Source organism: Mirounga angustirostris, unplaced genomic scaffold (assembly GCF_029215605.1).
Source record: "Mirounga angustirostris isolate CCGP_5_RB_7025 unplaced genomic scaffold, mMirAng1.0.hap1 SCAF_3, whole genome shotgun sequence".
In the NCBI taxonomy this organism is placed as follows: Eukaryota; Metazoa; Chordata; class Mammalia; order Carnivora; family Phocidae; genus Mirounga; species Mirounga angustirostris.
Window position 1 is genome coordinate 78,706,560 of NW_026991711.1, and position 24,850 is coordinate 78,731,409.

Below are 24,850 nucleotides of genomic sequence, written 5' to 3' on the forward strand. Positions count from 1 at the left end.
TTGGTTGTAATATTATTACAGGTCAAGTAACCTTGAGGAGACTCCACTGTATACATGTATGACAGTGAGAATGGAAAGGGCAGATACTGTGTTAGTATTAGTATGAAAATAGTTTTGCCCTTATAGATAACCTGACATGATCTTAGGAATGTCTCAGGATCCCTGGACCACACTTTGAGAACTACTGTAGTATAGTAGTATACTTTTTTATGTACTAATTTATCAGTCATGGGTTAAGTTAGTGTTATTGAATAGCAATTTATTTCAATTGTAACTTTAAATAGTCCTGTTTATTATTTGCTAAATATCAAGAAGTAAGCAATATGTTCCTATGTTTGCTCATGAGGGTCCCCACTACAATAGTCCAAAGCTGGTGAAAAAAATGTGTGTATGGAGTGGGGAGGGATGCTGATTTGCTGTTAATAGTGCAAGCACACAAGTTAGTTAGATATAATGACTGGGGTAAAAGTCCAAATAAAGACCAATTAAGAAAAAAAGAAAGGAAGCCCTTTTACTTAATCCCAACCATTTTAGTTTCTTACCTTTTCATTTGTTAGAAAAACATTATTTACTATCCTTATAACTGCCTTCCTTTTCTGATGAAACCATTTAAAATATTGTAGTTTTGTGGTATATATTTTACAATACCTAGAATAAGGTTATTCATCCATGGTTATACATAAAAATGAAATAAAATAGAAATGTTCAGAATAAACATTACCTCACATTTTATTCTTTAAATCAGAGAAATGATGTTAAAAACACTGTCCGTACGAAAGCGATAATTGTAAGTAAATTAAGAAATTCTGTTGCCTGCCACATCTGACAGAAATTGTTTTGATGCATATCCAAGTTCACTTCTTTGTGTTATTCATTTGACTGAAAGACGATCCCATTCCAGCAGTTTTTGAAAAGGTGAAAAACTTGCTGGCAGTACTGGAAACAGCTCCCCCAAATCTGAACAGCTGTCTAGACAAACTAGACAGCTGCTCCTGTCAGCTGTGAACCACCCCATGCAAATAGCTTCTGAAGTTGAAAGTTAACCCTTTTTACTGTGTTATTTTAACAGTTTTGTGTTTGTGGCCTATTGCTTTCATTGAGTTTTAATTTGTAATTTATTACAAAAATGACAGTGGCTAATCGTTTAATTTCATTCATTTATTTGCAGTTATGTGAATCCATTACCTAATAGAAAGCAGTTTTCTGTTGGATATCCTTATTTCTCTAGATTTGAGTAGGTAGACATAAATATACTATTGCATGAATTTAAGACTTTAAATGTGTTGGTCACATCTGAATTTAGGAATACTCTAGGTTTCATTCTGTCCCTCAGAAGTTTACAGATGTCTCAATTTTTCTTTCTTCCATAAGGTATTAGAAAAACCACTCTCATTAGTTTTTCCTCCTACCTTTTTGATTCTCCTTGACCTCATTTATGGTCTCTTATTTTCTCTGCTTACTGCAAAACTTGTTAGTGTTCTCTCTTAGTTCTCAACTTTGCTGACTGTGTACACTTTCCTTGGGCTCTCTCTTCCACACGTAGAACTTGAAGCGCCACTTCTGCACTGATGACTCCTAAATCTATATTCAGCACAGGCTGCTCCAGAGTTCCAGAGCCTTATAATCCAAGTGCTTACTCGATGTTTTAATTTGGATGGCCCACAGACATCTCAGATTCAGCATGTTCCAGTAGAATTTATCTTACTGACTTGCTTCTCTTTACTCCTTGTCTTGCTTCACCATCCACCTCCTTGGGTGTTCTGCTAGACTTTGCTTTTCCGTATCCCTCTGCTTTTCCTATTCAGGTGATAAATTCAGTTTTTAATTTGTATAATATAGTTCAGTTGCAGTAGAACTCCTTTGTAATGCTGACATTGGAAGAAGGGCAAGAATCTACTATATTATACAAGAATTAATCATTGGCTTATCATGAGTTTTATATGGTTCATATTTCAGAGAACATAAATTAAGTTTGAACAGTAGTACATGCAGGCTCTGAGGCAGTTTATTTTATTTTATTACATAATCAACATTAGCTATTTCGGTCATCATATATTTTGGGTCCTCTCTTCTCGACCAGGAATGAGCAACCATTGAGCTCTATAGGTAGAAAAGAAAACCTCTATTGTCCGGATTGCATTATATTCATTGGCAGAATGTACCCCTGGATAACATGTTTAAATGTTGATTAGGTAAAAAGGCATGATGAGAGAAATTTAGTTATAGATAAGGAATTTGAGAATGAGTTGTGTTCAGAAGTTCTTGAATTGGACAATGTAGATATATGAATTTGTGTATTATACTTTTAATTTACTATTTAAAATTTAAAATGTAATAGGGTGTATTTTGAGAAACATTTGTGTTATTCTAGACCAGGGGTTGGCAGACTTTTTCTGTAAGGCCAGGTAGTAAATATTTGGCTTTGCAGGTCATATGTTCTCTGAGGCAGCTGTTTAGCTCTGCCATTGTTGGACAGAAGCAGCCATGATGATACCTAAACAAATAAGCGTGGCAGTGTTCCTATAGAATTTTATTCACAGTTATTAAAATGTGAATTTTGCATAATTGTCTTATGTTTGAAATTAACATTTTTCTTTGATTTTGTTTTCCTCAACCCTGTAAAAATGTAAAAACCATCTGATAGGCCATACAAAATAAGCAGGAGGCCAGATTTGGCCATAGGCTATGATTTGCCAACCCCTGTTCTAGACCAAAGAGGGTGGAATATTTTAAACATGTCAGTAGATCAGTTAACTTTGTGACTCTTTAATATTTTAAATTTCTTACAGCCTTAAGAAGTTCGAGGTTTAAAGATTAATGAAATCAATCTGTGAATAAAGATTTGAGTGTCTGTTCACTGTGTCCCCAAAATGTACCTGTGAATACTTAAGAGAAATATGGTAACTTCAAGTCATTTATAAATGATTTGCAGAGTCAAAGTGAATGTAACTTGAAATAAATAGAGAACTAATGTTTAAAATTCTGTGACATTCAGAAAGCAAAGAGATTTGTGTAAGAAAAGAAGGGCTGGAGAAGTCAAATGCTTGTGGAAAGTAGAAAATGGTTGCTGTTAAATGTGGTTGGTGGATTAGGATAAAAAATTACCTGTAATTTCTTTCCTGAGTGTATTTTCCTGTTTAATTATGTCAGATCACAGAAATGAAACATCTTTTAAAATCTGAGAATATTAATAACACACTAAAACTAGGGAGCAGTATTTCAGGAGCATTTCCTTCATACAGCATACTGTGCACCAGATGTTTCACATCAGTATTGCATCATTGAAATAAGATTTAGATGAGGTTTAAAGTGGACTTAAATATAATTTAAATAAAATTTTAAAAATTTAGCCATTATTAATAGCAATGGTATAGGATAAAATGAAATTCAAACAAATTGTGGGCAATCTCAGAGTAATGAAAGAGTGTGCTTATATACTGGGTGAATGTTTAGGGCAATCTCAGAGTAATGAAAGAGTGTGCTTATATACTGGGTGAATGTTTAGGGATTGAAAGGTATATTGGTTTTCTAAGTGTGCAACTGTTTACTTCTGCTAAAGCAGCATCTATATACTCTTGATTGAACTTGTCTGCTAACTTTAGCAAGAAGCTGTAGCTAGGCATAGTTAGCATAATACAGATGACTGTCGTTGTTGCTGTTTTTAGAAGAAGCAGTATGTCTGACTGGCTGGCATCTGTTTCTCTCTTTGTCATAACATGCTGGAGACAGTTCAATTTTCAAAATGTAGGTAGCCCTCAGTTAAAAATTACTTGATAAGTATAAAATCATGGCTTATAATGTAAAGTGGACTGAAGGACAATTTTCAATTTTAGTTAAGTTCAAGAATTAATTTTCTAGAAATAACCAGCTACAGTGAATTTTTTCTCTTACCTCATTCGGCATGATAGACACGTGACCCTTACAAAAGAAGAATTTATTTTTATGGATTAGTAATTCTTTCTAACAGGTACATCGAAAAATCAGAGAAGATTCAGATATGGCACAAGATTCTCTTCAGTGCCTTGCCCAGTTAGCTTCTCTTCATGGACCTATCTTCCCCGATGAAGGATCACAAGTTGATTATCTAGCACACTTCATTGAGGGATTACTGAATACTATCAATGGGTAGGTATACTTACCTTCATAACTGAAAAAGGAACTTTCAGTTTTTTCTTTGTGTTTAACATTAGAAGAGAAAAACCAGTGATTTTTTTTTCCCTGTTTATATTCTGAAGTATAGTTATATGGGTAATTTGAAATTAATACACAGAGACATGCCTTTAAAAATGAATGGGTGATAATATTTGCATGTTTGGAAATGAGTTCTTGGGACTTTTCTTCTACTACCACTTAATAATACTCATTACTTGATTTGTAGAATTGAAATAGAAGATTCAGAAGCTGTGGGAATCTCCAGCATTATCAGCAACCTGATAACTGTGTTCCCACGAAATGTTTTAACTGCCATTCCAAATGAACTTTTCTCATCCTTTGTTAACTGCCTCACACACCTCACTTGTTCTTTTGGGCGAAGTGCTGCATTGGAAGAAGTGGTGAGTGCCTATTCTAAAATAAATTGTGTCCGTTCCGTTTTTTACAAGGCAATTTGCTGTGCCTCTGCAGCATTTCTCATGACAAGTAATTAAGCAAGTGCTAGCTATTGTTAAAATTGCATTTTTGTTTATATGTGCAAATTATTTGTAATCTGTGTTTAGAAACATTACTTTTAAAGTCTTGTGGATTAAAATCACTTTAATAGATTAAATTTATTGGTGTCAAGATTTTAATTTTGAGATAATTGAGTGTCTGTAGGAAATGGAATGAAGTGTCTATATTAAGAATTATGTTGCAAGCCCATTTTAACAATGAAAATTTTAAGTTTAAAAATTGCTAATATGGTAATTTTACATTTTTTGAGGATTAAAAAATTTGGACTTAACCTGGAAATTATATGAACATAATTTAGTTCAAATGTAATCATGCTGGTTTTGATTAGGCTGTATTCTTTAATTTTTTTGATGCTGTGATTTAATAGTATATCTTGGTAGAATTTAATTTTCTTTAAATCAAGATCAACTAAAGATGTTTTTTGGTACAAGTTGTCGATTGTATATTTTCCAAATATAAAATTTAATTTAGGAAACTAAAACTCCTTGACAACACAGCTGTGTTTATAACAGTTACTGTGAATAACTACATTAATCATGGGAAATAATTGATTTTTTCCTCTCTAGTGGTTCTTAAATTGTTGAAACTAATTTTTCTTTTTATGAATCAAAATGTGGGTTTTTTCCAAAGATCGTAAGTAAAAAGAATATTTGTAGATATGTTTGAATTTTATGTTAAATCCTAACTGAGTTGTTTTGTTGGGGGTCTGGCAACATCTGTGTGAGTTTTCGTATCCCTTTAGGGGTGTTCAGAAGATAGAGGACTCGAGAATGATTTATGTAGTTGTACACTTTAGTGGTTTGATGAGTAAAGGAACCAGGTCAGGCAGATATTTGTGTGTTGGAAAAAAATGTAAGTAGTAGAGGAATAGAAGCTTAAAGGCATCATATGTGAGATTTGAATTTCTCAGGGAAAAATTATGTTCTGAGCATGGGGAAATTCTAAGTATTTAAACTTGATTCAAACCCCTTTCAAATTATCACAAATTCTGAATCAAATCAGGTTTCATTTTACATGGTTTCATTGTGCTTTCCCCCACCTTGGTTTGTTTGTACTCTGTTCTAAACCAGGTAGATTAAACAGTATGTTGATCACGTATTTAGAAACACAGCTATTTTTTAGTTTCTGTTTGTGGGTTAAGGAAGTTCCTAAGCGGGGTGCCTGGGTGGCTCAGTCGTTGAGCATCTGCCTTCGGCTCAGGTCATGATCCCCGGGTCCTGGGATCGAGCCCCGCATCGGGCTCCCTGCTGAGTGGAGAGCCTGCTTCTCCCTCTACCTCTGCCTGCCACTACCCCTGCTTGTACTCTCTCTCTCCTGTCAAATAAATAAATAAAAATCTTAAAAAACAAAGAAGTTCCTAAGCACTTTATAGAAGAATTGCTGGAAGATATGTAACATTTTGGTTTGCAGATTTTAAGTTTAGAATTCATTTATTTTGACCAGGAGACTGACAACTTGGAAAACAATTTTTCTGTCAAGATTGATAGAGAAATTTTAGAATACAGAAAGCCTAGATACACTGTCAGAGTTGATGTATATTGTGCTTGTTTCACAAGAAGGTATGGTGTAGATATGATATACCTAATAGATTTCATTTAAGAAAAGTGTTATTTCTTTTCATTTGTTTTAATTAATTTAATTGATCTGTTTATGATGTTTAAAAATGGTTTTAAAAATAATTGGTTACCGGGGCACCTGGGTGGCTCAGTCGGTTAAGTGTCTGCCTTTGGCTCAGGTCATGATCCCTGGGTCCTGGGATTGAGCCCGACATCAGGTTCCCTGCTCAGTGGGGAGCCTGCTTCTCCTTCTCCCTCTGCTGCTCCCCCTGCTTGTGCTCTCTCTCACTCTGTCTCCTGCTCTCTGTCAAATAAATAAATACAATCCTAAAAAAAAAAAAATTGGTTACCTACCTCTGAAACTAATATACTGTATGTTAATTAATTGAATTTAAATTGAAAAAAATAATTGGTTACCTATTAAAAAAGGCAAAGGGGAAAGATTTGTCTAAAGCTTTGTATTACTCAGAGTATCCAGATAGGCGAGGTTTGGTGAAGTTGAGGGCTAAGAGGGAGGCCCCCTCAGGATGAGTTGCCAGAAGACTAAACAAATCCTCCTAAGTGTCATCTCAACCTCATGTGGTTTTCATTATATCTTGTGTGTGCTGGGGGAGGGGAGCCTGGGGAATGTGCAAATAATACCAAAGTACATGAACAAATCTAGCCAAACCAAGGTGGAAGTTCTAGGACACAGGTCACATCATCTTTTGTTTCCTTGGGCACCCAGTGATTGTAGTACTAGTACATAATACATAGTTGTCGACCTCAGATGGAAAAATATATTTAAAAAATCATTTTTTAAGTAAAAATAGAAAAATTGAGACATATTAAAAAAAACTGCTTTGAGAGTCAGCATGATACAGAAAGATCATGAACATTGGAAGGAGACAGTACTGTCATGAGCCAAGTAATTATAAACAACAGAACCTTGGACAAATTGCTTAACCTTTTTTGAGCACGTTGATATAAGTAGGATAATAATTCCTTCTAGTGTTCCATGGGGTGGATTAACTATATGGAAGTGCCTGTACAGTGCGCACAATAAAATGTGGAATAGTAATGGTAAAAATGAACCTTTAAATAATAGCACTTATTGAGAGCCTGTAATGTGTAAACTATTTTACCAAGGTAAGACAAGTTCTTGAATTTTGTGCAAACCAATAGTTTTAATACTACTTTTCTTCACAATTTTAATTTTGTGAAATGTTTTGTTTTTCTCTAATAGCGAAGGAGGTTTTTTTGCCCCCAATAGGAAAATAGATTCAGCATATACACTTCTGTGTTATTGTGAGAATATTTCTTCAAAACTGTATTTATTTAGGAATACATACAGATTGTCTCCTTTTTTAGAAGTTTATGTCTCCGATGGTAATTATATGGCTGTAGCAAGAAAAAAAATCTCCATGGGAAGAGAAGTTTGTGATACTAATGTGCATTTCATGAAACGTGTCTTTGCTTGGTGGCTTTAGCCTGTGTGTGAAGATAGTTATTTATGACTGCTCTTCAACTTGCAGTGAACTGAAAGTGCTCAAAAAGAGTAATTCCAATCTTCAGCCAAGTTGTTCTGTTGGCTGTTAAAATTTCCTGGTATTACTTGAGGCTTCCTGAAGCCAAGAATTTTTTCATTGCACCCCAGAAATCAGATACTGTCTATTCCTGGACTGAAGAGGTGAGAAAACTGTAGAGATGGAATCATTGCCTTAAAAATTAAAATTCTAACAAAATAATTGTTCACATTATATCAATTGTTTTATAAAATGTTTATAATATTAGTACATCCATTTAAATCGATTCAGTGAAATTTGAAGAGACTATGACTCGAACTCTATACTCTAGTTTGTTTCTTGGTTTCTTTTGTCAATAGAAAATTTTAAGTTCAGCCCCCAGTAGGTTCATCCGACAGGAGCCACATAACTTGTTCAGTTAATTGAGCAGAGCAGCCAAGCACGATGCTTAAACCTTGAAGTGTATGTGTGTTTGGGTGTGCATGTATGTTTCGGGGTGGATATGTAAAGGAGGTGGTAGTAGGTGAACTTTGTAAAGAAGAAACTTTAATTGTAGCCTAAGCTCAAGACCAGCAGGACAAGGTAGTAAAGAGAAAAATACTTGATAAAGTTGTTAGGAAGTTCATTATAGAATGTAACGTGGTAAAGTAACTTTGCATTTTGTTGGATGAGTGAGTACATGTGAAGTTCAGCATTCTTCATTCAGAATCTATTTTCTCTGGCTCAGTGGATAATTACTTTGTGGGGAAGAGACGTAGTGAAAAGGGAAGCATCAAAGCCAAATTATAAATTGAAATTGAGAAGTGGGAAGCATAATTTGGGACATTTCAGTGATAAGAGGGAAAGCTATTAACTCACTTTCTGGCATGGTGATGTCCGTACAATATATACGTATAGTTGGCCTTGCCCCTTAACTCACAAGAAGATGGGACTGTTTGAGAAGCCATGCTAACCTCCCCACCCCGTGGTTCTGATGGCCAGGAAAGAATAAATTGGTGATATAGTAGAGAGCAAGACAGCTGTCCAGCCCCATTATGTGCATTCATTTCATCTGCTTGAAGGAGTTTTTTTTTTAAAAAAAAGATAATTAGATGAGGTGCATGAGTATTTCTTAAACCTTGCACATTTAAAGTATACTTCTTTTTATTTATTTATTTTTTTTTTTTAAAGATTTTATTTATTTATTTGAGAGAGAGAATGAGAGAGAGAGCACATGAAAGGGGGGAGGGTCAGAGGGAGAAGCAGACTCCCTGCCGAGCAGGGAGCCCGATGCGGGACTCGATCCAGGGACCCCAGGATCATGACCTGAGCTGAAGGCAGTCGCCTAACCAACTGAGCCACCCAGGCGCCCTAAAGTATACTTCTTTTTAATATTAACAGCTTTACTTCCATTAGGGTATTTGTTAGAAAATTGGCTATTATTGTACCTTAAATAAAGATTCTTTTTTTTTTTTTTAAGATTTTATTTATTTATTTGACAGAGAGAGACACAGCAAGAGAGGGAACACAAGCAGGGGGAGTGGGAGAGGGAGAAGCAGGCTTCCCGCGGAGCAGGGAGCCCAGCGCTGGGCTCGATCCCAGGACTCTGGGATCGCGACCTGAGCCGAAGGCAGACGCTTAACGACTGAGCCACCCAGGCGCCCCCCTTAAATAAAGATTCTTATTAAAGAAGTCTTTAAAAAATAATTTCACAGTTTCAGGGCACCTGGGTGGCTCAGTCGTTAAGCATCTGCCTTCAGCTCACTCAGGTCATGATCCCGGGGTCCTGGGATCAAGCCCTGCGTTGGGCTCCCTGCTCTGCAGGAAGCCTGCTTCTCCCTCTCCCACTCCCCCTGCTTGTGTTCCCTCTCTTGCTGTGTCTCTCTCTGTCAAATAAATAAATAAAATCTTTAAAAATAATAATAATTTCACTGCTTCATTTAATCCTGATTGGATCATAATTTTACCAATGCAGTGTTTTCCTGACTGTATATGAGTCACCTCCGGTTTTCTCAATTTGCTGTGCTAATCCTAGCACAGAACCAGTGTTCATGTTTTACAGAATTCTTGCACTTGAGGTGGAGTATAGTTGGTTGAGAATAAAGCTTACCTATTGTCATAACTGTTGTTCCATGTAGTATCCTTTGTATTGTTTAAAACAGTGTTATTAGCATTAGAAGCCTAACCAGATCTAATGTGCCAGGGGTTCAAAAATGAACACTAGAGTGAGATAGAAAAAAGGGATTGCCCTTCTACCCCTTGTAAGCCAGGCAAGTCCCTGAGATGTCGGCCCATGAGGATTATTGCTGGATTAATTCAATTCCATAAATATTTATTGACACCTACCATGTACCAGGCAGGGTGCTTGATGTATATACATTACTTAGCATTAAGAATTTGAAAATTCAGGTGCATTTCCAAAAGGAAGAAAATATATTAAGGAATTTGTAATGTTTAAAAACTCTGAAAATTGCAGCTCAGACTCTTGGTGTTTTTATGGGGGCAGATTCCCCCCCCCCCCCCGCCCCCCCAGTGATCTATCTATAGGATTCTTCTAACAGCTGCAAAACTTGTCCACTAAATCAATTTCTCTTGGGGTCTTTTAGAAGCCAGGAATACTGTCAGCTGCATAGGTATGCTGAAGTTAAATTAATTCTGTGCCTTTAGGGCTGGCTAAAAGAAAAAAAAAATAAGAGAATGAATTAATCACTTTTGCATTTAGCATTCAAAGCCTTCTAAATTTTTAAGTAGAGTTCATGAAGTTTTATTTGTGACATTTCTGTGATTTTATCTATATTGCCTTATTTGCCTTAAATAATGCTACACCAGGAAAAAAATCTAAATTCTTCCAACCAGTGAATAACAGCATAAACTAATAAGAGTTCTTTGAGTCTTTAATCTTTCGTTTGTCCTTTCTTATTAATGTTTTACACTGTGCACTACATATATTATTTGAACTGTCATGGGACTTGGGGGTTGTGCCAGTGCCTATAAATTTTAAACTTACTGTGAAATATTTCATTCATATAAAGTAAAAAATTTCATATATATAAAAGTTATAAAAAATAATAAAATTGTATACCAAATTCCAGATTAAGAAATAGTATATCGATAGAACCTTTTTTAACCCTTACATTTAACTGGAGTTTTCTCCCCCCGTCTTTTATTGTAGGCATGTTTTGGTCTCATTAGTTATTTCTGCCAAATGATTTTTTTCCTCATGTTTGCAAGGGAACACTGCGAGTGGTCAGTGTTCTTGGCACTTCTTCCCCATCCTCTATAATCTCTGATTGTTTAATTTATTTTCACTCCCAAGTCCTTGTAAAGACTAATACAGTAGCAGCAGCCTCAGACCAGAGATATGGGACGCAGAGTTAAACCAGGTTAAGGAACTTCTTAAAGATTATTCCTTAGAAATAAAACTTTCTGTGTGAGAATGAATTATCCATCTTCCTGCATTTTTTTATGCCTGAATCATATGCTTTTTTTTACTAACTCATGTAATTTATGTTTACATATGAAGAAAATACTGATGATCAAAGAATGAGCCTTTCAATTTCATGGACAATATTTGGAGTTCTCATGTTGGTTATTTGCTGTTCGTAGAAAAAAGATCTATTGTAGTAGGATGGATCATACTAAATATCTGATAGTAAGCATAGTCCTGTTATAGTTAGGAGTAGATTTGGAATTGTTTACGGCGTAACAATCAAATTTAGAACGACTCTAGCATGAGATGTATTTTCAATGCAAGAGTTCTTTTGAACTTTTACAATATTTCATATTAGGGTCACACACACACATACTTTATTATTTAGAACAATTTTAGATTCATAGCAAAATTGAATGAAAAATCAGAGTTCCCATATCCCATCCTTCCCCCCTGCCCCTACAAATGCAAACAGCCTCCCCTACTATCAACATCCCTCCACCAGTGTGGTAAACTATTTGTTACAGTTGATGAACCAGGACTGACACATCCTTATGCCACAAAGTCCATAGTTTACATTAGAATTCACGCTTGGTGTTACGTGTTCTGTGGATTTTAACGAATGTGCAATGATATGTATTCACCATCACAGTATCATAACAGGATAGTTTTGGGGCCTTAAAAATTTTTTGTGCTCCGCCTCCTTCCCCTACCCCTGGCAACCACTGATCTTTTTACTATCTCCATAGTTTGGGGGGTTTTTAAAAAGATTTTAATTATTTATTTGACAGACACAGAGAGAGAGCACAAGCAGGGGGAGCGGCAGGCAGAGGGAGAGGGAGAAGCAGGCTTCCCTCTGAGCAGGGAGCCCGATGCAAGGCTCGATCCCAGGACCCTGGGATCATGACCTGAGCTAAGGCAGCCATTTAACTGACTGAGCCACCCAGGCGCCCCTACTATCTCCATAGTTTTTGCCTTTTCCAGAATGTCATATAGTTGGAATCAAATAATAATGTTAGATTTTAATTTCTGAAATTGAATTCAGTGTCAAAAGGGGGGAGCAGATTCACATATACATATTTATTTTAGCTTCCTTTGGCAACATCTTCATAAATAAAATAACGACTTTTTTTTTTATATTCACATAGACATAAAAACAGATATTTTTCTATGGTTGAAGGGCTCCACATTCACTCCTTTATACACTTCTAAGTTAATTATGAGCGTTGAAATATAAGTGCTGTTATCATAGTTTGATTACCTTTTCCACCCTCCATTCCCAAATGGAGTAAAGTGGGGTCAAGTAGTCTTATAAGCTCTAAGCCCCTCTCCAAAGCCTTTCTGGCAGCAGGCCTGACAATACTTAGGGCATGAGCACATAGTGTCTAGCTTGGACTCCTTCGTCATCTCTGTGCACGTGCTCTGGCTTGGCTGCTGGGTGTTGGCCAGTGTGGCCATGGAGAAGGGCCAAAGTATTGTGAAAAAGCACTTGGTTAGGTTTCAGTTCTCCGTGATTAGACTGAAAGATTTAGTTGCCAATTGTCATCAACCAAATTTCTCACACTTTGCCTGATGAGTTACTTGTATTGGTATTCAGGAGGAACCAGAAGGCTCTTTAGAAGTTTTTAGTTCTTATTTTAAGTCACCATCTAATGAATAGGGGCTCTTAGAGTCTGATTTTCTGCTTTGTCTAATATCAGGGCTTTATAGGAGGGATTATTGCTCTTTCAATAATAAAGCTTATAAGGCTTTTACATTTTATTTGTACTTTTCTATATATGAATAATTAAATTATTATAACATTCATTATATATGTACTAAAGAACAACAAAGATAGTTTTAAGAAAATGTCCTGCTTCTTCCTTTTGAGATACCAGAGGCCAGAGGATGCTATTCCATAAGTTCCTCTTAAGATATGTTACCAGTCTGTTTATTTTGGCAAGATAAACTGTTAAGACTTAACAAATGATGTCTGCAAAACACGTGCTTCATTAAGTATATAAACAGGCCACAGATGTTTCTTTGAGAAGAAACTATTTTACTCATCTCTGTATCCCAGTGCTTCGCTCTTAGCATTCAATATATCTTTGTTGAAGGAATTAAACCACCCTTTTTTCCTACTGCTAATAACACATTGAGCACTGTGCATGGCCATTTTAGCACTCTGTTTGTTCATTTTATAGATCTTTTCTTTGGTTCTCAAAACCACCGTAGATGATTTTATGTATTATGTCATAATAATGATACAGACAAAAAAATAAAATATGTTGTTCTAAAACATAATCAGGTCACCATGAGTGAACCCATGACCCAACCCAAGAACATCATCAGTACTGCAGTCGATGATTCCAGTGTACTCATCCCCATCCCATGACCCCAGCTTCTCCCCCTTCCACCCTTGCAAGAGAAGTAACCACTGTTGTGAATGTTGTCATTCTCTTGCTTTAGAAATTTTGATCATTTCTATGTATAAGATACATCACTGTGTGTGAATGTCATACCACAGTTTTCCTCCATTCTGCTGTAAATGAACTTCTGAGGTTCCTTTTTTGCCATTACAAACAGCATTACAGTAAACATTCTTCTGTGTGTTTCCTAGCATACATTCATGAGAGCTTTTATAAGGTCTAAACCTAGAAATGGAATTTTTAGATGTTAAGATATGTAAATGTTCAGTTTTACAAGATAGTTTCAAGTTGTTTGCTGAACTGATGGAACCAGTTACATGTTCAGCAGTGATGTGTGTGAGTTTTCATTGATTCATGCCTTCACCATCACAGTTTAGTTTAGCCAAACTTGTAAGTATACAATATGGTCTTATATAATTAAGGTGCTAGTAATGTTGAGCGTTTTTTCATATTTATGTGATTCCCGTGGTTATTCCTTTGAATAGCCCATTTGCCCATTTCCCTATCCTTTTTCATACTGCTTTGTAGAAATTCTTTATATATTCTGTACATTATTTATTTTTTTTGTCAGTTATTTATTGCAGATCTAGCCTCCCAGTTCTATGGCTCTTCTTTTCACTTTATGGTATCTTTCTTATTATTATTAATTTGGAATAATTTTAGATTTACAGAAAAGTTGCAAAGACAGTACCTTTTACCTAGTTTCCTCTAATTTTACCATGTGATATAACAGTGGTACATTTGTCAAAACTAAGAAATTAACATTGGATGCATTATTATTAACTGAACTTCCATGCTTTATTTGGATTTCACTAATTTTCCATCAATCATTTTTCTGTTTTGGAATCCAGTCCTGAGCAGCATATTGCAGTTAGGCTTCATGGTGTCTTTTGATGAACAAATGTTCTTCATCTTAGTGTAGTCAAACTTACTGTCATTTCTTTTATGATTGGCATTATTAGGGGTGTCCAGCTGGCTCAGTCAGTAAGAGCAATGTGGCTCTTGATCTCGAGGTTGTGAGTTGGAACTTCATGTTGGGTGTAGAAATTACTTTTAAAAAATGATTTGGATTATTAGTTCCTTGTTTCAGACAACTACTCTTCCTGTGTTTTCTTCTAAATATTTTAAAGGTTTACCTTTCATGACTTTACCATCTTAGACTTTAGTTTTGAATATGATACCAAGTAGGGATCCAATTTCCCTTTTTTTCATATGGATAACAGATTTTTATTTATATGTGTATTTTTCCCCATTTTTATTGAGAAATAATTGATACACATTACTGTATAACTTTAACTTAAAGGGTGTACACCATGATGGTTTGATTTACACATATGTGAAATGATCACCACAATAGGTTTATTAGTTAACATCCATCATCTCATAGATACAATAAAAAGAAAAGAAAAAAATTTTCTTCTTGTGATGAGAACTCTTAGGATCTACTCAAACAGCTTTCCCATATATCACACAGCAGTGTTAACTATAGTCATCATGTTGTACCTTACTTCCCCAGAACTTATAACTGAAAGTTTGTACTTTTTGACCACCTTTCTCCAATTTCTCCCCACCACCCCCTCTGTTACAACAAATTTGATGTCTTTTTCTGAGTTTGGTGGGGTTGTTGTTGTTCTTCTTCATCTTCTAGTTCCATATATAAGTGAGATCAGTATTTGTCTTTCTCTGACTCATTTCACTTGGCGTAATGCCTTCAGGATCCATCCATGTTGTCACAAATGGTAGGTTTTCCTCATTTTTTTTTTAATGGTGGGAAATTTTCCAGTGTGTATATGTACCACAATTTCTTTATTCGTCAGTGGACACTTAGGTCGTTTCCATGTCTTGACTGTTATAAATAATGCTGCTGTGAATGTGGGGATGCACATTATCTTTTTGAGTTTTTATTTCCTTTGGATATATCCCCAGAAATAGAATTGCTGGATCAAATGGTAATTCTGTTCATTTTTTGAGGGTCCTCCATACTGATTTTTCTATAGTGGCTGCACCAATTTATGATCCCACAAACAATGCACAAGTGTTCCCTTTTCTCCTAATCCATGCCATTATTTATTATCTCTTGTCCTTTTGATTATGGCCATTCTCACAGGCATAAAGTGAGGTCTCCTTTTGATTTTGATTTGCATTTCCCTAATGACTAGTGATGTTGAGCATCTTTTCATGTACCTGTTGACCATTCCTACATCTTCTTTGGAAAAATGTCTATTCAGGTCCTTCATTCATTTTTAAATTGGATTATTTGTGGGGTTTTTGCTATGGAGTTGTAGAAATTCTTTATATTTTTTGGATATTAACCCCATATCACATTTATGGTTTCTAAATATTTTTTTCCCATTCCATAGTGTTTTCACTTTGTTGCTGGTTTCTTTTGCTGCCAGCAACATTTATTGAATTATTTCTCAATGATTTATAGGACAATTGCTGTCATATATTCTAGTTTTCACATAAAAGTGGCTGTTTCCAGGGCTCTCTAATCATTTCCATATTTTGCTTTGTTCTAAGGGGATGTGTAGGTATTTGACAGTCATGCTCCTCCCTCCCCCTACTCCCATCCAGTTCTTCAGAAGAGTTTTGGATATATTTGGCTTTTTATTCTTCCATATAAAATTTGTGAATTTATTAAGTTGGATTATGATAGGGATTATGGGGGATCTTAAGTGAAGAATGGATATCTCTCAATATTAACTCTATCCATAAATGTGGTATTTCTCTGTACTGATGTAAGTCTTATTCATTGGCTTTAAATAAAGGAATATGTTTTTTAGTACCTTATATTTTTGTTACTATTGTAAATAGTATCTTTTTAAAACTTTATTTTTCAGATTGCTGCTAGCATAGAGAAATGCGGTTGGTGTTTATATATATTGATCTGATATTTACTAACTTTTCTAAATTCTTACTGGTTCTAATAATTTGTCTTCAGAGGCTTTTTAGTCTTCTGTGACAGTTATATCATCTGTGAATAATGATAATATTGCTTTTCAGACTTCACAATCTGTATTTTTTCTCTTACAGTATAATACATTTCTTTTTCTTATTGTACAGTATTGAATACAAGTGGAAACAGAACTCATCTTTTCTGGTTCATCATTAGGGATAATGTTTGCTCTAGGTTTTGAGCTATTCTTTATCAGAATTGCTAATGGGGTTTTGTAAAACATGACAATATTGGATATTATTAAATGCATTTCTGCTTAATCTTTTAATGAACTGAATTGTTTTTATGGATATTTCTTTTTTTTTTTTTTTTTAAGATTTTATTTATTCATTTGAGACACAGAGATACAGAGAGAGAGAGCATGAGCAGGGGGAGAGGGAGAAGCAGGCTCCCCGCTGAGCCAGGAGGCCAATGTGGGGCTCGATCCCAGGACCCTGGGATCATGACCTGAGCCAAAGGCAGACGCTTAACCATCTGAGCCACCCAGGCGCCCCTTATGGATATTTCTAATGGTAAAATTACCCTTGCATTTCTGAGTTGAACTCAACTGGATGATCACATATCATGGCCTTCTATGAATGGCTGGATTTGTTTGTTGTCAGAATTACGACAACTCCACAGACCATTCTCTAATGCATTTTTTTCTCTTCTCTGGATCAGTTTATAAGATAAGTTGTTTCGCTTTGTTTTTTTGCTAGTTCACTAGATTTCACCTGTAAATCTACTGAGGCTGGTATTTTCTTTTGGAGAAAAATTTAACTAAAAATTTTAAATGGTTAGTTGTGGGAGTATTGAAGTTTTCTTTTTTCTTTTTTTCCTTGATCCAAATACTAGGAGTGTGTCCATTTTTCTGTAAGTTAAGTTTTTACTTCCACTTTTTTCCTCATATTTATAATTTTAATTTTGTTACTAGTGTCATTTCAGAATACAATTTTAATGTAAAAATGGAATATGCTAATTGGTAAAAGTAATTCAAACAGTGCATAAAAATTAAAATTCTTAAAAAATCCCTTTACTTATCACTTTCTTGGCATCTCTGCTCACACAAAGGCTTATAAATACCCTTTTCCTCTCAAATTATGGACATTTAATACTCAATAATTGTTTTTAAAGTTTTTTTTTTACTAATGAGAAGTAAACCAAATCACTTGTAGTTTCACTTTCTGAAACTTAACTATTAATGTTTTAATGTATTTTTTCCAAATTTTAAGGCATGCCAATTAGACTTAAATAAAAACAAAATCATTACTTTTTATTTATATTATTATGAGCATTTTTTCATGTCATTAAAATAATGCTAGAAGTCATGGATTAGGGAAATGGTTCATAAATGTGTTGCCATGAGTTTAAGTAATGCTGCAGCAAACATTCTTACATGTAAATTGCCATGTGACTCTGCTGTTAAGTAGACATTCTTAAGTGAGTTTCATGTTCAGTTAACCCTTCAAATGTTGTTCTACATTAGGCCACTCTTCACAGCTGCTCTTCCATTAATTGGGCAGGCTTTAGAAGAGTGGCCATGTTCTAGAGGGAAAGAGGAAAGGTGATAAGCATAGCAGTTGAAACTATATTAGAGATTATTTTATTTTTTCATAACCTTCTTTGTTTCATAGAAGATTTCTGGTGGCATTTAAAATGAAATAATCTTTTTTTTTTAAGATTTTATTTATTTATTAGAGAGAGAATGAGAGAGAGAAAGCACATGAGAGGGGGGAGGGTCAGAGGGAGAAGCAGACTCCCTGCCAAGCAGGGAGCCCGATGCGGGACTCGATCCAGGGACTCCAGGATCTTGACCTGAGCCGAAGGCAGTCGCTTAACCAACTGAGCCACCCAGGAGCCCCAAAAATGAAATAATCTTTTAAAACTTGCAAGAAACAATCAGAAATAAGAGTGGAAAGTCAAGATTAGAGAAAAAGAGTGATTTTGATATATAAGCTAGAAGCTTACATTGTATGTAATAATAAATTTGACTTTCTAGATTTGAAGGTCTTGAAATGGGATGGGAGATAAGGTTCCTTAAGAGGATCTCATGCAAAAAGAGGAAGCACACCTGCTCCTCAGAAGAATTCTTTCTAATATAAAGTAAAAATAAAGGTAGGAAAAAAATCTCTTACAAAGCTTTATATAGGAGGCAGTGAATGATTTGGAATCCTCAGCCCCATGACAACAGATGAAGCTTGAACAGATTTTATTTGGCTATTTTTTACAACATTATTTAACTCTCAGTATACCACCAGGGTCTAGAGTTTCAGTTTCATTTAAGTTCTTCTTTTGTTTGTTTGTTTGTCTTTATGTTTCATTGGGTCTGTTCGGAATTCAGAATTTTTCATTTTCTGCCCATAGTAACAAAGAGGAGGAAATTGCCAGAATAAGACAGTTTACAGTGATAAAACAGATTAGAAGATGAATGTAAAAAGATAACATGCTAAGCTTTAATAATGATGATAAAACTGATAGTATAAGTGAAATCAAAGATTGAGTTTTAGTTGATGATATCCTAGGCAAATTTTTCAAATTCATCAACTCTTGAGCAAACAATGTATTTCCAAGGAGAACAGGAAAATAGGTTATTCTCATCAAGTCAGTCATTCCACAGGAAAAACTTCAAATATTTTGTGACAAGAGTTTGGACTGTCACATATTATTGACAGTATTCCTTTATTTTCTTAATGTTTGTGCCACAGAATTTACTTAATACAGTTTATAATGGTATTAGTGCTGAAAGCAGTATGTACAAAGATGGTTGGACGGAAATAAATGATGTAGAAATGAAAAAAATGGTTGAATTGATCATTTTCATAGGTATTTATAAATCTAAATGAATATGATCTTGCATTTATGGAACCAAGAATATGGATGGCTGTTGTTCAAAAAATTATGAGCTATGACAGTTTCAAAAGTGTAATGCATTTTGGTGATACCTGAGCAAGAAGAACCAGTGTCCTCATTCGCAAGTTCCTTATTTGCAATTCTCCCCCTTGCTAGAGCTCTATTTGTAATCCCCAAATCAGCACTCGTGGCACTCTCATGATAATTTGTGGACATGTGCATGCAAAGATTAATGAAAAACAGGAATTGCCTGACATGCTTATTCCCAGCTGAAGTCAAACAAGGCCCCAAATGCTCTGCCTTCCCGTTTTAGCCTTCATTTGGAAAAACACATTTTCATGTTCTCTTGTGCTACATTTTTTGCATTTTTGTGTGAAATGGGGTATTCCAAATTGTTTTCAAAAAAATACTGAAGTTCTTCCTATGTAGTGACTGCCTGGATAATTTCAGTATTTGAGATGGCCTGTGAGTGCTATGCTGAAGTGCTGCCTAGCATTCCTGCGGGCAAAATGGCTGTGACGTGCCTGCCTTATGGAGCAGATATGTGAATCAGATAAGTTTCGTTCAGGCACGAGTTATAGTGGTGTTGGCCACTAGTTCATTATTAGTGAATGAACGATGTATATTAAATAAGGTGTCTGTAAACAGAAAGACACATGAAACTAAGTTATGCATAAAACAGGGTTATGTATTGATCTATCTGCCTCAACATGGTAGAAAATGTAGTGACTAGAGAAGGAACCTAACCTGTTTACTAACTCAGTGTTTGTGGCAACTTTATAGAACATAAATACCACAAATAATAAGAATTGACCATTCATGAGATGAATAAGTTCCATTTGGTTGCATTCAAAGAATTGCTCATTTTTGGTAAATATACTTTTAAGGCCAGGTAAATACGTAGTAAAAATTTGGGTTGCTCGTTTAAATCCTTATTAAATTAACAAATGACATTCTTTTCATTTTTCCTTCATTCTTAATGTAAATTTTTCACAAAATGACTTAAATTTTTTATATCTTTTAGAAGGTCCATTTTAGGGATGCCTGGGTGGCACAGTTGGTTAAAGCGTCCGACTCTTGGTTTCAGCTCAGGTCTGATCTCAGGGTCATGAGATGGAGCCATGTCGGGCTCTGCACTCAGTGTGGAATCCACTTGAGTTTCTCTCTCCCTCTCTTTGCCCCTCCCTCCACTTGCGCGCTTGTGCTTGTGCACTCTGTCTCTCAAATAAATTAATCTTTAAAAATAAATAAATAAAAGGTCAATTTTACCCAGAAAATGACTGGCTTTTTTGTGTGAGTTTTTTTGTTTGTTTTGTTTTTAAATATACTGTGGGTTAATAAAAGCTGGAAGCATAAGAAAACACAGTTCATCGAAAGTAGTTCACATAGGTGCTTAGATACTATGATCTGGGGGTACTGGGTAATCCAGAATACTTGAAATAGATCTTCCATTACTTTTCTTTTTTGAGTTATTGACAGATTGCTAGAATAACAGCTTGAGATGATTCTCTTTGGTGAAGGTTCCAGAGTTCTGTATTTGTAGGATGAGGGCCTGTTTGCTTTAGAACCCAGAAAAGCCAAGTTATAAATTAGACCTATTGACCTCTGTTGACCTTCAGTATTTGTGGGTTCACTACCTAGTAACAGGATGTCAGAAACCTAGTAACAAAATGTCAGAACGTTTTAAGAGTGAGTACATAGGGGGCGCCTAGGTGGCTTAGTCAGTTAAGCGTCCGCCTTCAGCTTAGGTCATAATCCCAGGGTCCTGGGATCAAGCCCCACGTCATCGTCGGGCTCCCTGCTCAGTGGGAAGCCTGCTTCTCTTCTCTCTCAAATAAATGAATAAAATCTTAAACAACAAAAAAAGTGAGTACATAGTTCAAAACTGTATTCTTTTATTTATAACAAATTTCTTATGAGAGACGCTGTTGTTAAAAACTGACCCTGAAATGTGTGTTTATCCTTTATGGCCTTTAGTGTATTTTTTGTTTGCTTTTTGCTCTTCCCCACTGGACTGAGTTTAAACGCATGAAAGAAGGGTACATTTTTATGTTTCTGCACTAAGCAGTAGTGCTTGACACTAAGTATTCCTTTCATTGAATAGTGATCCTAGTGAGTTTGTGGATGAAGAGATCAATACATAGGTAAATTATGACCCAGATTAGTAATTGATGGCAAAATTAGGATGTGGATTCTTATTAGAGTGTGAGAAAATTAAGTGATAATATTAAATATTAAACACTTTGGGCTCCATAGAGGTATCCTTAATCACTATGTATAGACTCTTCCTCCTCAATACGACAGAATACTTTACTTTGAAGTTATTTTAGGATACAGCCTGTACATGGTGAAAAACTTAATATCCAAGCCTGCATAATTATTAGTGCTGTCTGTTTGGCTTCCCCACCCTTGTACTCACATACTTTGGTTTCTGTGAGTCCACATGCTTCTGGTGTTCCTCCCGCTTTAGCATCCTCCCCAGACGCCTTCCTGTGTAGGCCCTATCCTTGTTTTTCTTTTTTGCTCTAAAATGTTAGGGAATATCAATGAAGTTCTCCCCACATATTCTTAAATATGCTGATTAGGCCAGTCTGTTTTCATCATCCTTCACTTTTTCTAAAACCATTTAAAAGTGTGTTGTAGGGTGCCTGGGTGGCTCAGATGGTTAAGCGTCTGCCTTTGGCTCAGGTCATGATCCCGGGGTCCTGGGATCAAGTCCCTCATTGGGCTCCCTGTTCCTTGGGAACCCTTCTTCCTCTGCCTCTCTCTCTCATGAATAAATAAAATCTTTTTTAAAAAGTGTGTTATAAGTACACATTTAGTATTTTTATTCTAACAGTTCTCTTGACCACAGAAAAATATTAATATGATTTTTATTTGAAAAGCGCATGTTCCACAAAGTACCGAACAGCTAGTCTTCTAAAAAACATTAATTCCTTTGTGCTTAAGAATTACTTAGATTACAGGGAACACTACATCAAAAACTAATGATGTATGGTGACTAACGTAACATAATAAAATTAAAAAAAAAAAAGAATTACTTAGATTAAGTTAGAAAGATTTTAGAAGGTTTAACAAAAAGCTTACGCATTTTTACTGCAATGTTTAATTTTAAAATGGGCCCAATTAGCTCTAGATTATTAAATAATCAGGAACCTTTGCTAAAGGAAAAATTCATAAAAGTATTTATACGTATAACTCTAACTCTTGTTATAATTCCCATCTTATTTCTCTGGCCATTTGTTTTATGAGTGTTTTTTTCTCTTAGCTTGATAAAGATGACATGGTATACATGGAAGCCTATGACAAATTGCTAGAATCCTGGCTAACTTTGGTTCAAGACGACAAACATTTCCATAAAGGCTTTTTTACCCAACATGCAGTTCAAGTTTTCAACTCCTATATTCAGTGCCACCTCGCAGCTCCAGATGGCACGAGGAATTTGGTAAGTTTCAAGCTGGATTGTAAGTAAAAATGTATTTCATCGTAACTCTGTTTTGTCTCTTTTATTCTATTATACGTTGTATAATACTAGAAATTTAGGAGGAGCTTTTTCAGAAGATTTGCTGAGAGCATTAAAGCAAAAGTCACCCCATTTACTAAGTGAGTTCATGTTTTGTGGGGTGCTGCTTGTAGTTACCCTGTTTCTCTTCAGTTTTCACTTACCCACCTGTGTCTTCCTAGTTGTCCAGTGATACAAATGACTTCTTGTATATAAAGGACCTTGGATCTTAAAGATGTCAGATCTTTTCAGTCAGTGACAGAAGTTAAATTCTCTGGTGTGGGAGGTGGGTTGTGAGTGCAGTTTGCTCTGTTTATATATGTGCACCACGGGGTAATAACCCTCCGTTTCTTTCTCTTCGGTGTCTCCCTCCCTGCTTTTCTTTTGTCAGCATAGTTAGATAGCAGGCCCTAGACCGCTGAGTTGGCACTGTCCACCTCCTTTCCATGTGATGTGCTGAAGTTATTTTATAATGCAACAAAAATGCATGATTCATTGAACAAAGGAATGCAGTTCCTCACTCTTTATTTCTTTCTTCAATAATAGACTGCCAATGGTGTGGCCTCTCGTGAGGAAGAAGAAATAAGTGAACTTCAAGAGGATGATCGAGACCAGTTTTCAGATCAACTAGCCAGTGTAGGAATGCTAGGAAGAATTGCTGCAGAACACTGTATACCTCTTCTGACAAGGTACACACAGTCCAAAGAAACCCCATGGAGCAAATATTCTCTATTCACAATTCCCTGGAGAGCACTTAAAGTGTTTAAAGACTTTAAACACCCCCACCCCGTATCCCAGCACACTGGAACAAATGGACAGAAACATACTCATGATTGCATTCCTTGGCTTGTACATTTGGAGCCCAGGCACTACAGCATAGATGGCAGAGAGATTGTGGAAAACATGGTATGAGAAATGATTTGACCCATATCAATAAAACCTTGGAATAACCAGTTTTCAAATGCCTGTTGTAAACCTTGATTGTTTGTAAAGCAATGTTTTAATTCTATGTCATGAACAATAAATCACAATTCCTATATTGCTATGAGAACAGTTGTGTACTATAATATTTTCATACATGTGTTTTTGCGCTAACGTCTTAATTTATGTTGCCTAATAAATGGAAATTATGAGTTGTTCTAGATCTTTGCTTATTGAGCTTTATGAAGCTTTGGGTTTTTTTCCCCCCCTCTTTCAGTTTATTAGAAGAAAGAGTAACAAGGCTCCATGGTCAGTTACAGCGACATCAGCAGCAGTTACTTGCTTCACCTGGTTCAAGCACTATTGACAACAAAATGCTTGATGATCTGTATGAAGATATTCACTGGCTTATTTTAGTTACAGGTTGGTTGGTTGTTTCTTTTTAAAATGTAATTGCCAACTGAGCAGTTTAAACTTCCTATGTTAGAAGAAGCTTCATATGTTAAAAAAATAAAAGTCCATACATAGTGTTGGGTGAAATTTGAATACAGCTGCTGTATATCACAGAGCTATGGATGCATTTTTTTTAAATACTAGCTAACATGTATATTTAATGCCTATTGCATACCCAGTGTCTTATGTGGAATTGATTGCAACCCACTGATTTAGTACTATTACCAGGTTTTGTTACTGTTATTATTATTATCCCCATCTTGTAAATGCAGAAGCTGAGAGAGAGTTTTAAAGAAACCAGCCCATGGTCACACTGCTATTAATTTTTGGAGCCAGAATGCAAATCTAGGTAGTCTGACTTTTAGGGTCTTCTTTTGTAACCATATTAGCAGTGTTTCTCTATTCCAAATAATCAAGAAAAATCTTAATTTTTGAAAAGGCATTCCCAAATACTGACTTTTGATAGAGATAATAGTAGAATTCCTATTACATTTACAGAATATATTACTGAAAATTATTGAAAGGTAGTAGATTAAAAAGTCTACATGTCAATATGAATTATAAAATTGGTGAATAAAACATTTGGCCTTTGTATTTTGAGAGTTAATTATCTGAGAAATAGAAAATTTCTTCTCCTTAAACT

General features: G+C 35.4%; 1 protein-coding gene across 4 annotated transcripts in view; it reads left to right on the top strand.

The window, feature by feature from the left end:
* Window positions 1-24,850, top strand: part of XPO4 (exportin 4) — a 140,151-nt gene that overhangs the window by 72,504 nt on the left and 42,797 nt on the right. For all 4 annotated transcript variants that reach the window (XM_064586303.1, XM_064586304.1, XM_064586305.1 and 1 more), the window contains 5 exons: window positions 3,968-4,125; window positions 4,379-4,553; window positions 22,600-22,776; window positions 23,380-23,522; window positions 24,032-24,177. In XM_064586303.1, coding sequence (XP_064442373.1) covers window positions 3,968-4,125; window positions 4,379-4,553; window positions 22,600-22,776; window positions 23,380-23,522; window positions 24,032-24,177 — 799 coding nt within the window. The remainder of the gene's footprint in view (window positions 1-3,967; window positions 4,126-4,378; window positions 4,554-22,599; window positions 22,777-23,379; window positions 23,523-24,031; window positions 24,178-24,850) is intronic.